The sequence below is a fragment of the Sander lucioperca genome, chromosome 21, assembly GCF_008315115.2.
Source record: "Sander lucioperca isolate FBNREF2018 chromosome 21, SLUC_FBN_1.2, whole genome shotgun sequence".
NCBI classification, from domain to species: domain Eukaryota; kingdom Metazoa; phylum Chordata; class Actinopteri; order Perciformes; family Percidae; genus Sander; species Sander lucioperca.
Window position 1 is genome coordinate 2,675,672 of NC_050193.1, and position 14,446 is coordinate 2,690,117.

The following is a 14,446-nucleotide window of genomic DNA, read 5'->3' on the forward strand; positions in this document are numbered from 1 at the left end:
ATTTTGGGAGAAAACAGATTTTGAAACAAATGCTTTGTTTTCCCTGCAGGTATGAGAACATGCTGGCCATGCGTCAGTCGGTGGAGGCCGACATCGCCGGGCTGAGGCGAGTCCGGGACGAGCTGACTCTGAGCCGGACCGACCTGGAGATACAGATCGAAGGTCTGAAGGAGGAACTCATCTTCCTCAAGAAGAACCACGAGGAGGTGAGAGCGCTGAAAGATCTCAGTGAGCCCATCGGGTATTTCAGAGCTAGGCCAGATTACAGCTGTATTTGTAGCTTTTTTTCGAAAGTTTTTTTCTCAATGTTTTTGTCGCTTTTCCCAACGTTATTGGCGGTGGTTTTCTGACATTTTTGGGGGGCTTTTTCTTCTATGTTTTTGTTGTTTTTTCTTTTGTTATTATCTTGAACTTTTCTTTACTCATCTGGACTGCTGGCACCCCCGAGCATCTGCCTATACTGCCTACGCCACGGGCCAGCCCTGATTGGGGGCCCTGGTCTCCTCTGGTTTGATGCGTCTCCTCTGGTTTGATGCGTCTCCTCTGTTTTGATGCGTCTCCTCTGTTTTGATGCGTCTCCTCTGGTTTGATGCGTCTCCTCTGGTTTGATGCGTCTCCTCTGGTTTGATGTCTCCTCTGGTTTGATGCGTCTCCTCTGGTTTGATGCGTCTCGTCTGGTTTGATGCGTCTCCTCTGTTTTGATGCGTCTCCTCTGGTTTGATGCGTCTCCTCTGTTTTGATGCGTCTCCTCTGGTTTGATGCGTCTCCTCTGTTTTGATGCGTCTCCTCTGGTTTGATGCGTCTCCTCTGTTTTGATGCGTCTCCTCTGGTTTGATGCGTCTCCTCTGTTTTGATGCGTCTCCTCTGGTTTGATGCGTCTCCTCTGTTTTGATGCGTCTCCTCTGGTTTCATGCGTCTCCTCTGGTTGGTTTAACGCGTCTCCTTGTGTTTGTGTGCAGGAGCTGCTGGCGATGCGAACGCAGATGAGCGGCCAGGTGAACGTGGAGGTGGACGCCGCTCCGGCCGTTGACCTCCAGAAGGTCATCAAGGAGGTCAGGGAGCACTACGAAGACGTCGCCAACAAGAGCCGCAAAGAACTGGAGGCCTGGTTCCACTCCAAGGTAAGGGGCATAGGTATAGCTGCCCCACTTTTGGTTTGAAAACTCCCGTCTAAATATTTTAGGGGGTGGGGAAAGTCTGAATATTTTTAGAAAAAAAGTTGAATATTTTTAGAAAAAAAGTTGAATATTTTTTGAATAAAAAGTCGAATATGTAAGAAAAAACAAAAAGATGGAATATTGAAAGAAAAACGTCTGAATATTTGAAAAAAAGTCTAATTTTTAGAATCCATTGAGTTCCAGTGTGACGCCACCTGCTGTTTCTCTCTACAGTCAGAATCGCTGAATAAAGAAGTCGCCGTCAGCACAAAAACGCTCCACTCGTCCAAATCAGAGATCACAGAGCTCAAGCGAACACTGCAGGGCCTGGAGATCAAGCTACAATCGCAGCTCAGCATGGTGAGAAAGTAACTAAGTACATTTACTCCAGTACTGTCCTTCAGTCCAGATGTTGAGGTACTTGTACTTTATTTGAGTCTCTTCTTTTCGTGCCACTTTCTACTTCTACTCCGCTACATTTCAGAGAGAAATATTGGACTTTTTACTCCACTACATTCATCTGTTCCAGCTTTAGTTACTAGTTACTTTAGTTACTCCGCTACATTCATCTGTTCCAGCTTTAGTTACTAGTTACTTTAGTTACTCCGCTCCATTCATCTGTTACAGCTTTAGTTACTAGTTACTTTAGTTACTCCACTACATTCATCTGTTACAGCTTTAGTTACTAGTTACTTTAGTTACTCCGCTACATTCATCTGTTCCAGCTTTAGTTACTAGTTACTTTAGTTACTCCGCTCCATTCATCTGTTACAGCTTTAGTTACTAGTTACTTTAGTTACTCCACTACATTCATCTGTTACAGCTTTAGTTACTAGTTACTTTAGTTACTCCACTACATTCATCTGTTACAGCTTTAGTTACTAGTTACTTTAGTTACTCCGCTCCATTCATCTGTTACAGCTTTAGTTACTAGTTACTTTAGTTACTCCGCTCCATTCATCTGTTACAGCTTTAGTTACTAGTTACTTCACACATTCAGATCCCTGCACACAAAACACATGTAGTTTATTCTCTCTTTCTCTTTACTTTTAATACTTTAACTACATTTTCCTGATGATACTAACAGACTTTTACTGAAGTAATATTTTCACTACAGGACTTTTACTGTAACAGAGTATTTTAACAGTGTGGTGTTAGTACTTTTTACTGAAGTAAAGGATACAGAATACTTCCAGTGCTGTTAAAGTGTCTCTTTGTGAATCCTCTCTCCTGCAGAAAGAATCGTTGGAGTCGACTCTGGCCGAGACGCAGGGCCGCTACGCCATGCAGATGAACAGGTACCAGATGCAGGTGAGCGGTCTGGAGCAGCAGCTGGTGTCGCTGCGGGCCGACCTGGAGAGACAGGGACAGGAGTACCAGATGCTGCTGGACATCAAGACCAGACTGGAGATGGAGATCGCCGAGTACAGGAGGCTGCTGGACGGAGAGGGCGGCGGCAACGGTGGCAGCGGGTGAGAGAAGCAGTGTTGATTCACGTTTTAAAAAGAAAAGGAAAGAGAGAGTTGTTTTAACTTTAGGGAACAAACGGAGCTACGTCACGTTCTGCTTCATGAGCGTAAACTTCAGGAAGTGGCGTTACATCTGATTTTAACTGACGAAGAGAGCAGCAGCAGGTAGTTTAAACTACTTAGGCTACATCTACATCACTACGTTTTTGTTTTTAAGCGTTTTGAGCCAAAAGCAATCTCTGTGCACAGAAGTGTTTTTAGCTCCACTAGAAGAACTATTAAGACCCATAACGCTCACATTTTGTTGCCTAAACTTTACCATAATCTCCGCTGAAACGACCGACAGCTGGCAGTGCTCTGTACCTGGCTCACAGTCACCTATTCTCGGGTATCTGAACCACCAACTACCGCTGACTTGACGGAGCACCATGCCGAGCTCCGAAGCCGGCGTTGCAGGGCTGCTGCTGATACGGCCGAGCTTTGACGGAGATCTGTAACGGCTTAAACAACAAGCAACTGTCTCTCTCTCTCTGCGCACGTCGCTCAAAGCCAGCCACTGTAGCAGATTTTTCCCCATAAATAAATGATTAGGTATTATCCTTATAGATAAATCACAGTCACGTTAATAATTAGAGTAGATGTAGAAATGTAATGTTGGCCTGTACGTTGTGTTTACTGCTGTTGCCAGGCAGCCTATTTTTCTTTTCCTCCGCTCTCGACTTCTTCTCTACTACTTACTTATTCACAGATGATTTTGTTTGTACGCCCCCGTAATGTTTCAGAGTACTGCAACAAACAATGTGATGAGCAGAAACGTCTCCGTGCATATTTCACATTGTGTTTCATCAGCGCCGGCCCGAGCCTTTTGGGGGCCCTAAGCAGAATTTGATTTGGGGGCCCCCCCTCCGACCACGCGGAGTAACCTGTGCTTGACGATTAATGACACAAATGTCACGCTTTAATGTTACATTATAAATGAGTACAGTGAGGTTATGTATTAATACAGTGACGGATTATGAACTACTGTCCCCCTGGGCACAGATGCATAAGGACCCTCCCCCCCTACCCTATTTGTGCAAAAGTGGGTGCAAACGGGGAGGTCTGGGGGTAGAAAATTCTGAATTTGGTAGATGTGATTTCCTGTATTCTGGTGTATTTTTGGGATGGTCAGCTGGAGAAGGGCAATAACTAAATTTGTTCAGATTCATAGCCTTTTGCTTTTTGACTTATTGAGGTAGTGACTTCACGCAACTACTTGGGCTTCAGGGCCAAACAACACGTTCAATCCCACAGGACTTTATGTTTGAGTAAAAAATGACATCTCTTTATCCTAATTGGGATGCTTATTTAGATTTTTTTTCCTGACCAATAGCCCGCCCGTGTTAACCGCTTATTAACTGTCAACAATCAGCCGACTAAGTCCAAGTCCACCCGTCTGGGAGAGTTAGCAGCCACAATGTTGCGTACATTGTTGTCGACACATGCAGCAACTTTCCCAGTCCCCAAGTCTCCACCACATCAGTTAGTTTAGCTGCATGGTTGTCAGCTGTGGGTCTGCTTGACATACTCTGGGTTAGTAGGAAGTAGAGCTGGGCGATATGGCCTCAAAAAAAAAAAATCCCTGATTTTTAAACAAAAAATCTGATTCACGATTTAAATCGATTTTTTTCCCCTTTCTCCCTCTTAAAATCAATCTGCAGATGACAAAGAAATGACAAGATCACAAACACACACACACACACACATGGGGCATATATACCATTATGATTATTCATAGCAATTTTATAAAAATATATTGGTTTGAGTGTTTTCCCTACTATTGTATTGGGGGGGGCGGCCTGCCCTCCATGAAAGAATGACAAAATTATATTATGCTATATATTCAACAAATTATATAATTATGCTAAATATTCAACAACAACTATACTACAACTACGGATGCATGAGATAAAGCTGTTTTCACACATACAGGTAATTCACTTCTCGTTCCTCGCCTAAAAGTTCAATTCAATTAATTCATTTTGACTCTCCTGAGTGTAGCATACCTGTAGCAAGCGCCATCGTAGTAACTAGTGGTAAAAAAACATCGAAGTGGAGCTCCGTGCTACAAAGCGGCGATTGCTAGTTGTTTAAGCCGCTACAGACCTCCGTCACAGTTCGGTCGTATCAGCGGCATTTAGTAGATGTGTTGAGCCGCAACAGAGTTCCTCAACACCGCCTCTGGTGCCCCGCATGGTGCTCCTTCAGGTCAGCGGCAGTTCGTGGTTCAGTTATCCGAGAATAGGTGACTGTGAGCCGGGTACAGAGCACCATGAGCTGGTGGTCATTTCGGCGGAGATTTCGGTTAAGTAAGTAATGAAACGACTAACGAAATAACTAATATTAGCCGCTGTCGCTGCCATGTTGATTGTGTACATCTCTATGGCGAACGCGCTGAGCCCATTCGAAACTACGGGAGCCCAGAGTGGAGCGTCGGCGAATGTTAAGGAGAAAAAAACAACACTCGCTTAGTTCGCTTATGCCTCGGGCCGGCTTGTGTTTTATCATGTGGGAGGACATTAATGAAACCAGAGCAGATCAGTGATGTCTGTGTCTCTTATTATTTCTACATTATCTTCCCGTTCCTCTTACATACCAGTGACCAGTTAAAGGCATACTATGCAGTTTCCGTTTTTATCAAACAGCTACCCCTAGAGTTGCTGTGGAGTACTTGTATTTAACATTACTGTCGTAAATACCACTCACGCAGAGCCGTCTCTGCACTCACGGCCTGATGTAATTGACTCGTGAAAAGCACAATTTCAAGTAAAGGTGCAGTCGGGAAGTTCACTGTTAGCCAGTTAAAGTTTGCATAAGCACAGTACACACGCCATACGAAATCGGAACCAGACAAAGGACTACGTGATAAATACACCTCAGAACACCTGCGTTCAGCTGGCAAACTTGCTCGTGTGGCAAGCTAGCCAATAAAACATAATGTGATGTTCAGTAATGTATTGTGATTCCAGGTCAGGAGGACTGGGTGTGGCTACATCAAGCACAGCTTCATCTAAGCTTATTTCAGCAAGATTGTTTGTGTTGACACGACCAGTACTGTGTATAGAAGCAGAGTATATGGACATTGATCAGGGAGACAAGTGTTTGCTAGCAAGTCTGCTAACACATGATTCATCTGAAATGCATGCTAGTTTCTTCCATAGAGGCTGCTTCTTATATGTTGTTGATGTATGTGACATCGTGCCGTAAAGCAAGTCGTGATTCTCGCGAGATTTGGCGGGGCGCCACCTCACAAACTTGCATTGCTGGTTTTGCCAGCGGCGTCCCCCCGTGCTTTGCAATAGGGATGATTCACCCTACTACGAGTTCGTTTAACATCAAAATGACTTCAAAGCTGTTATATTAAGGTACAAATCTTGCATAGTGTGCCTTTAACTGAGATGAGTTTCTCTGTCTCTCTGACAAACTAAGGAACTCTGCATCATGTCTAACAGCAGATGGATGTTGGATAGAAAATCATTCTGACTGTGTTTCTTCCTCCAGGGTGCAGAGGTGTGATCTGATGAAATGTAAGTGTGTTAGTTTCTTTAAATACACAGCTGATAGTTTTTATTCATTAGAACATTTCTGACTACATGCATCAATTTTAAACTTTATGTAAATGAACATCAGCACAGAATAAAACCTTCAGATCTGTCTGTGTTTTGGGTAACATTTTATAATAACCATCGCTAATAAATGATAAATTAATAGTTAATTTAACTTAAGTTAATAGTTATTTTACTGTTACAACAACAACAAACAAAAACTACAACTACTAACAATAAAATGATAATTAATGTTTACTAATTATTAGTTATGCTATAATTTATATTATTTTAACAGTTAATTGTTGCTCACATCATAATATTTTATATATTTAAGTATTTGTAAATGATTAATAAATCGTATCAATTTTGTAATGATACATCTTCTGATGCTAAGCTAGGGCACATCATCAGTGATGTTCCTGATCTCATTGGGCATTTCGGGTCTTTCGAAATGTCAGACACCCTCCTTCAGGCGACCCAGCTGAGGTTGATCAGGCCTCAGCTTGTGCCCTAGCAGCATTTATCCACAGATCTGCTCTTTTGATCCAGAGCCACCTCGAAGCCTTCTTTGCAGCCTCTGTGCTGTTGCAAATAGCCCTTGTCCTTCTCTCACCTGTGATGCTGAGTGCAGTGTAGGCCCCGTAGAGGGACTTCCCTGCAAAGCCTCTGCACCCTCTACAGGTAAGCACCTTGCCTTCCAGCCTTGGTTGTGGCAGTCACTGACAAGGCCATCATATTTCTCCTTCTTCCTCTCAAAAGCTTCCTCCATTCGGTTTTCCCATGGCACAGTGAGCTCCAACATGACCAGGTTCTTTGTTGCCTCAGATACCAAGACAATGTCAGGTCTCAGGGTGGTCTTGACGACATGCTGGGGGAACTTAAGCTGTCTTCCCAAGTCCACTTTCAGCTGCCAATCCTGTGCAGTGTTCAGAAGCCCTGATATTACCCTGGAAGATTTTTCTGGCTTCTCTCCGGCCCTGATGAAGCTGATGGTTTGCTTGGAGGGCTTTGACCTCCGGCAGCAGCTGATGGTAACCTGGATGCTCTCTGCAATTGCTTTGAGCACCTGGGGTCTCATTTATAAACGTGGCGTACGCACAAAACGGGGCTGAAAATATGCGTACGCCATTTCCCACGCAAAGGTTGTGATTTATAAAAAACAAACTTGACGGGAGAATGTGCGGTCCTCCACGCAAACTCTGACCCATGCGTACGCACATTTTTGGAGACAATATAGGAATTGCCGACGCAGATGGTGAGGTGGTGAACTGAATTCAGACTGCAGAAAGTAAATGTGGGAATAACGATTACTCTCAATATTTTCAAGTATTGATGCCTCACGCACATTTTTTCACTCCATAACATCCACGTTACCATGAAGATTAAATCCAGCAGTGTTATTTGCACTTGTACTGAGTGATACTTGTTCCATAAACACCTCCAACTGAAATCTTAAATAAAAATATGTATTTAATGTTTAATCTGCGCTGTCTCGCCATCACATTGTCCGTTAGGGAGCGCAGGAGGAGGAGATGTCACAACTGCATGGAATACAGGATAGCATCAAATACCCTAGCATTAGATAACGGCAGAACACAGTGTAAATAACTAAATATCTGTCTTTAATACTGTGCATATATCATCAAATGTCAAAGTCTGAAAATACAGCCGTTGAACTCTCGCGCAATCCTTACCCTTAATGTCCTTGTTATCAGTCCGAACTTTAATATTGTTTGTGACAAAACCTGCATGAAGAAAAGTGTGTTTGCCTATTACACTTTATTTCGTCATCAAATGGTATCTCAGGGTGGGGGGGGGGGGTACCACTAGTTGATGCTGTGTTGGCAAGGTGTTAACAATCACAAATTGTTGTAAACTTATAAATACTGCGGTGACCCCCGTGCGTAATGCTGAATGATGGCTCTACGCCAATGGAAGAATCAGGAGAGAAAGAGACTTCGGGGACCATGACGATGCCGATTTAGATTACCTAAAGCTGAGCTACTGGATCTATGTACTGAATTGGGCCCAATAGAGAGGGCAACGCGCCGGAACCATGCTATCCTTTTTTTTTTTTTTTTTTAATAAATATTATATATAATCTTCAGCTTTATCACTAAGGCTTGTTTGGATATAATATATAGTTCTGTTAAATCTTATTATATACGTCTGGTATATCGAAGCTGTCCCCGAGTGCCATAATGCCAGCCGTTTTGGACGTATTATTAATACATCTAGTTATAGATCAGGTTTCCCTACACTGTGCAAGAACACGCCGAAATTATAATTCAATTTGCAGCAATTCCTGAATGTCTGAGAAGTTTTTTGCTTTTTGTCCACCAGTCATCATGATACGGTGTAACAACTGCCAGTGTCATTCAGATACTGATCAGCATTCATGAGGTGCTTTGCATTGACTATTTATGGTTAAAAATGGGCGTGTACAGGGCAGGATACGAAGGGTAGGTAAGCCACGTACGCATACTTGTAGGTAATCTCTGATTTATAAAGGGAACATTGCTTACAAGTGTGCGTACACACGGTTTTATAAATCCGACCTTTTTTTGGCGTACGCCATTTTGGGCTTTTGGGTGTACGTACACTTATAGTAAGGATCCTACGCGCAGTTTTATGAATGAGATCCCTGGTCATGCCGCCAGCGATACCGGCCTTCCCTCAAAGCTCTTGGGCAGCAGCTCAAGTTGTGCTCAAGGGTTCCCTTTCTCTGGCACAGGGCACATCCTGGTGTATCGACCAGACCCCAGGTGTGCAGGTTGGATGGGCTGGGGAGGACGTCATAGACTGCCTGAACTTGATGCGGTGTTGCTCTGCCCACCAGAGGTCAGCCCACATGATCTTCCTCTCCACAGCTTGTTCCCATCTAGTCCAGGCACCCTGACGTGCCATTCCCACTGCTTTGCCGGACCTCTCCTCCTCCACTGCCACCCTCACCTCGCCTTGAACTAGCTGCCTCTGCTCCTTCCCCCGAGCCTTGTCGAACCGGGGCCCTTGAAAGGTTCCTAGCCCAGTCCTTCCTCTGGCCACTGCTCCCACCAGGACACCATGGCGCAGCCATGACTCTGCCTGGTGTACTGCTGCCTCTGCCCTCCATTTCCTGCCAGTCTTGACCTCTACCCCTGCTCCGGAGACTTTGGGGTCCCTAGACTCACGGAACTGCAGCACCTCTCTTGCTCGCAAGACCTTGCACTCCTCTTCGATGGATTTTAGCGGGAGCTGCAGCTTGCAGGTGTTTCCATAAAGGGCGATGCTGCTTAAGCTCCTCGTGAGCCGCAGCCATCTCCTTAGGTAGCAGCTGACTCTCCTTTCCAGTTCTGAGATGGTGGAAATTGGAAACTTGTACAGGAGCAGAGGCCACAGTATCCTTGGCAAAATCCCATGTTGGTACAAGCCTTAAATTTTCCAGGGAGCCCAGTTTTGTTGACATTCTTCAGCCACCTATCGAACTCCTTGCAGGTGTTTTTGATGTTGTATCCCTGAGGCTGCTGTCGAAGAGTTTCAGACAGGGTCGGGATTTGAGTTCCTGAGATGGTAAAATGAAACTTCTCCACCATCCTGCCCTTCTTCAGCACTAAAGATCTGGATTTGGCTGGCTTGAATGACATCCTGGCTCATTCAATCAGCCTCTCCAGACCCTTCAGGATCCATCTGGCTCCAGGCACTGACTCTGTTGTCACTGTGAGGTCATCCATAAAGGCAAGGATTGGTGGTTGCCGTGTTCCAGTCTTGGATTTGGGCCCCCTGCCCTCCGGTTCAGCAGATTTCACCAACATGTTCATTGCCAGAGCGAACAGGATCACTGAGATGGTGCAGCCTGTGATGATTCCCACCTCAAGCCTGTGCCACTCTGATGTTGTTGACCCAGATGAGACTCTCAGCTTAAAATCACTGTAGTAATCCTTGATAAGGTCTCTCACTATGGCAGGAACATGGTGCCTCTCCAGAGCCTCTTTTACCTGTTTGTGGGGCACAGAGCCATAGGCGTTGGCCAGCTCTAACCCCAGCACCACCAGATCACTTCTGTTCTCCTTTGCTTCTCTGAGGAGCTGTGTAACCACGCCTGTGTGCTCTAGGCAGCCTGGGACACCTGGTATGCTGCCTTTCTGCACAGCGGTGTCTATGTATCCAATTTTGAGGAAGAACTCTGCCAACCGCTTTGCAACTATGCCGAAGAAGATCTTTCCTTCAACACTTAGAAGCAAGATGATTCAGAACTGGCTGATTGTCTTGGAGTCTTCTTTTGGGATCTATGCTCCCTCTGCAAACTGCCACTGTTTTAAAGTTTTTCCTTTCCTTCAGATGACTTTTAAGATCCTCCACAGCCGATGTAGCAGCTTTGGGTCCTGGTGCAGACCTAGACCTTGCCTTCCTTACCACTTCCTGTACTTCTTTCAGGAGTGGCTCCCTCAGGTCGAATGCCTCTACAGGCTCTGGTGGTGTTATCAAGGCATCACACTGCCCCAGTTCTTGTTCTCTGGAGGGGTCGCTAAAGGTATCTGAAAGGTGTTGGTCGATTTTCCCCCTTGGAAGAGACTAGGCGTCCACCATTCTTCTGCCCAAGGAGCTGCTTAGTGAACTCGAATGGGTTCCTAATGAAGGCTGCTCTCCTCCTAGCCCTCTCCCTTCATTCTTGTACTGCTTCTTTAGGGTTTTCAGCTCTATTCTGATGTTATGGGGTTTGACTGCCCTCTGGTTTTTGGCGTACGGCTTCTTTACTCCTCTCCCCTCTTCTACACCAAACCTCTCAACCGCCATGCTCACTCTGATGGCTGTCAAATTTTGCAGCCTCCTCTCCGCATTACCTTTGTCCATTGCTCCCAGCACCTTATCCACATCCTTATCAAACATCTGCCACTCGGCTGTTTTACATGCTTGAGGCCACCTGATCCTCCTCTTCTCGGGCTGCTTGACCGGAGGGACAGTTTGCACCACTTGGAGGCTCTGGGCTCTATGGGGTGCTTCCAGGCCCTGCTCCTCCTCTGACTCATCAGGGACTCGGCCTGTGCATTGTTGTGCTTGCCGTTGCTTTCCACACAGACTTATCGTGCCCATAGTCATTTTTCTGTTGCTGTTGGTCGATAACCTTAAGTCCGTCCGACTGGGGTTCTCATTCTCCCCCCCTCTTGGGCTCCCTGGGGGTATTGTTCTTTTAATTGATCCATAGCTAGCTTTGGGTTCCTCTTCACAGAGGCTGCAGCTAGGGGTGCTAGCCCATACCGTCCCGGTTGCCATCTTCCCGAGCTGCCATCTGTCTCTCCAGAAGTCACCAACCTCTTCTTGGTTGTCAACCAGCCTGTTCCTGCTTGTCACTGATTTCTTCAGACTGACAGTTGTAATGATACATCTTCTGATGCTAAGCTAGTGCACATCATCAGTGATGTTCCTGATCTCATTGGGTGTTTCGGGTCTTTCGAAACATCAGACACCCTCCTTCAGGCGACCCAGCTGAGGTCAATAAATATTATTTGGATGGTTATTATAAAGTTGTATCTGATTATAATAACTTGTTAACGGTTAATAAAGAGTTTTTAAAGCTATAAATTATGTTATATTTTATAATCTATAAATATTGTTATTTAATGCTTTATAAACCAGTTATTAATTATTAAATTATTAAATATCATTTCATTAACAGTATAATAATTATTAACTAAAGTTTAACTAATGAGGTAATTATTAACTGTAGCTGTGTTGTGTCTTGTTCTCTCCGTCAGATTCCTGTGAACTGGAAGTGGACACAAACACAGTAAACGAAAAACTCAAACTGTCTGACAACAACAGGAAGGTGACATGGGTGGGAGAGGATCAGCCATATCCTGATCATCCAGACAGATTTGAATCCTGGTATCAGCTGCTGTGTAGAAATGGTCTGACTGGTCACTGTTACTGGGAGGTTGAGAGGAGAGGAGACGTTCATATATCAGTGAGTTACAGAGGAATCAGAAGGGGAGGAAACAGTGATGACTGTAGGTTTGGATGGAATGATCAGTCCTGGAGTCTGATCTGCTCTGATGATGATGGTTACTCTGTCATGCACAATAAGATAAAAACAGTCCTCACTTCCTCCTCTGTCTCTAACAGAGTAGCAGTGTATGTGGACTGGCCTGCTGGCACTCTGTCCTTCTACACAGTCTCCTCTGACTCACTGATCCACCTCCACACCTTCAACACCACATTCACTGAACCTCTTTATCCTGGGTTAAGGGTCTGGTCAGCTGGTTCCTCAGTTTCTCTGTGTCCTCTGTAGGAGGAGACAACGTCCTGTCCTGTGGTTTAAATGTTGATGGAGGACTTCAGCTGTTAGTGATTTATTTCCATAAAGGTTTAAAGATAACAAAGACTCAATGAGTTCAACATGTTTTAAGAAATGTAAATCTGTTTCAGTTTGAAAATCTAAAAGAATTAAATCAAATCAAAGAATAAAGATGTTTCCTTCACATTAAGGAATTTTCTTCATTTATTCTTCTTCTGTATATAATCCAATGAATCTTATTTCCATAAAAAGAATATGTGTTTTGTATGAAAACGCCTGTAGACTCACATGTATTCTTCTGCTAACTTCACTGTGATAACAAATTAATTATCTGGTTAAAGAATGATTGCAAAGACGGCCGTTCTGGGTTTAAAATACATTTTATATTTTATTTCCAACAGACATTAACTCAAGGAGGAAGAAGTACTCTGATCTTTCACTGAAACTAGCAATACTACAGTGTAGAAATACTCTGTTAAGGTCTGTCCTCGATGAAAGAAATTTTTCACTAACAATCGTATGATCTTGTCGACCAATCGATTAGTTGATTTGACAGGAGTTCCGTACAGGAAACAGGAAACATCACTGCCTCTATCTCTGCCACATCTTGGGATTACCAGCTAACATATTGATGATGTGTCTTCAGTGACATTGAGATGTATGGACAAAACAAGACATTTGAGGACGTCATCTTGGGCTTTGGGAAACACTGATAAACATTTTAGAGACCAAACAACTAATCCATTCATCTAGAAGATATTCCACACATTAATCCACAATAAAAAAAATACAAATACATATTTCTATCCTTTTGGATATTTCTGAACTGCTACCTGTAGCCATGTCCTCCTTCAGTTGAACCAACGAAGCGTTCATCTCTCTCAGCGCAGCGTAGATGTCTGGAGGAAAAGCCTGCTGACAATCAACACTTTCACTTGGGGAGACGGAGCCGAGCAGCAGGAACAGCGTGAAACTCACAGAGATCTTAATTCTTGCACTGGCAGCTTACTGTTGAACTGTAAACCTGTGTGAGCTTTATATAGAAGCCTACAGAAAAAAGGAGGTCACAGATGAGATTTCCTCATTCTCCAAAGCACAAATCATATTTCACATGATGTGTCAACATCAGTTTGAGGAACAAGGGTGTAACCACTTCTCCCCCGTATCACAGAAAATTTTCTAGAGAAGATAAACACAATGATGATCTATGATTACATTGTTAAAGGGTACCTTTAAACTTGGCCCTATCTTCCCATGTGTGTCCCAGTTTTCATCTTTGTCGATGTCTTTCATAGAACAAATAACGTTACATCTTTCAGAGTTGACATTTCCGACCATAGATCTGTTTTATACAGTCTATGCCATAGACACACACACACACACACATATATATATATATATATATATATATAGTTTAAAAATATATACATATATTGTTTCCGACTGGGAACCCAGAAATTCGGACATTCAATGTTATATTGAACACAACATAGTAACACAACATGTGTGCGAGTGTGTGTGTGTGTCTGTGTGTGTGTCTGTGTCTCTGTCTGTGTGTGTGTGTGTGTGTGTGTGTGTGTGTGTGTGTGTGTGTGTGTGTGTGTGTGTGTGTCTCTGTCTCTGTCTGTATGTGTGTGTGTCTCTGTCTGTGTGTCTGTCTGTGTGTGTGTGTGTGTGTCTCTGTCTGTGTGTCTGTCTGTGTGTGTGTGTGTGTGTGTGTGTGTGTGTGTGTGTCTGTCTGTGTGTGTATGTGTGTGTGTGTGTGTGTGTGTGTGTCTGTGTCTGTGTGTCTCTGTCTGTGTGTGTGTGTGTGTGTGTGTGTGTGTGTGTGTGTGTGTGTGTGTGTGTGTCTGTGTGTGTGTGTATTGTATCATTTAAATTATGTATATTGACTATGTATTTAAAAAAGCATCGAAATAAGTGACAGAAACGTTTCAAAAAGCGTCAAAAAACATTGGAAAT

At 44.0% G+C, this 14,446-nt stretch overlaps 3 protein-coding genes across 3 annotated transcripts in view; 1 reads left to right on the forward strand and 2 right to left on the reverse strand.

Moving 5' to 3' along the window:
- The window catches only part of LOC116062299 (cephalotoxin-like protein), a 1,100,540-nt gene that overhangs the window by 1,048,318 nt on the left and 37,776 nt on the right, over positions 1-14,446 (reverse strand). The window lies entirely within an intron of this gene.
- The window catches only part of LOC116049982 (keratin, type I cytoskeletal 13-like), a 511,520-nt gene that overhangs the window by 7,052 nt on the left and 490,022 nt on the right, over positions 1-14,446 (reverse strand). The window lies entirely within an intron of this gene.
- Positions 54-4,059, forward strand: LOC116049988 (keratin, type I cytoskeletal 13-like). Its single transcript, XM_035996671.1, has 5 exons — positions 54-206; positions 960-1,121; positions 1,392-1,517; positions 2,394-2,643; positions 4,047-4,059. Exons 1-4 carry the CDS (start codon positions 60-62, stop codon positions 2,631-2,633), a joined length of 675 nt encoding a protein of 224 aa, XP_035852564.1. The 5' UTR covers positions 54-59; the 3' UTR covers positions 2,634-2,643; positions 4,047-4,059.

What these genes read in the sequence shown, in the direction of transcription:
- LOC116049988 (XM_035996671.1), top strand. Translation starts at nt 60, where the DNA reads ATGCTGGCCATGCGTCAGTCGGTGGAGGCCGACATCGCCGGGCTGAGG. An exon ending in TCAAGAAGAACCACGAGGAG is followed by an intron (nt 207 to 959) that starts GTGAGAGCGCTG and finishes GTTTGTGTGCAG; the next exon opens with GAGCTGCTGGCGATGCGAAC. An exon ending in TACAATCGCAGCTCAGCATG is followed by an intron (nt 1,518 to 2,393) that starts GTGAGAAAGTAA and finishes TCTCTCCTGCAG; the next exon opens with AAAGAATCGTTGGAGTCGAC.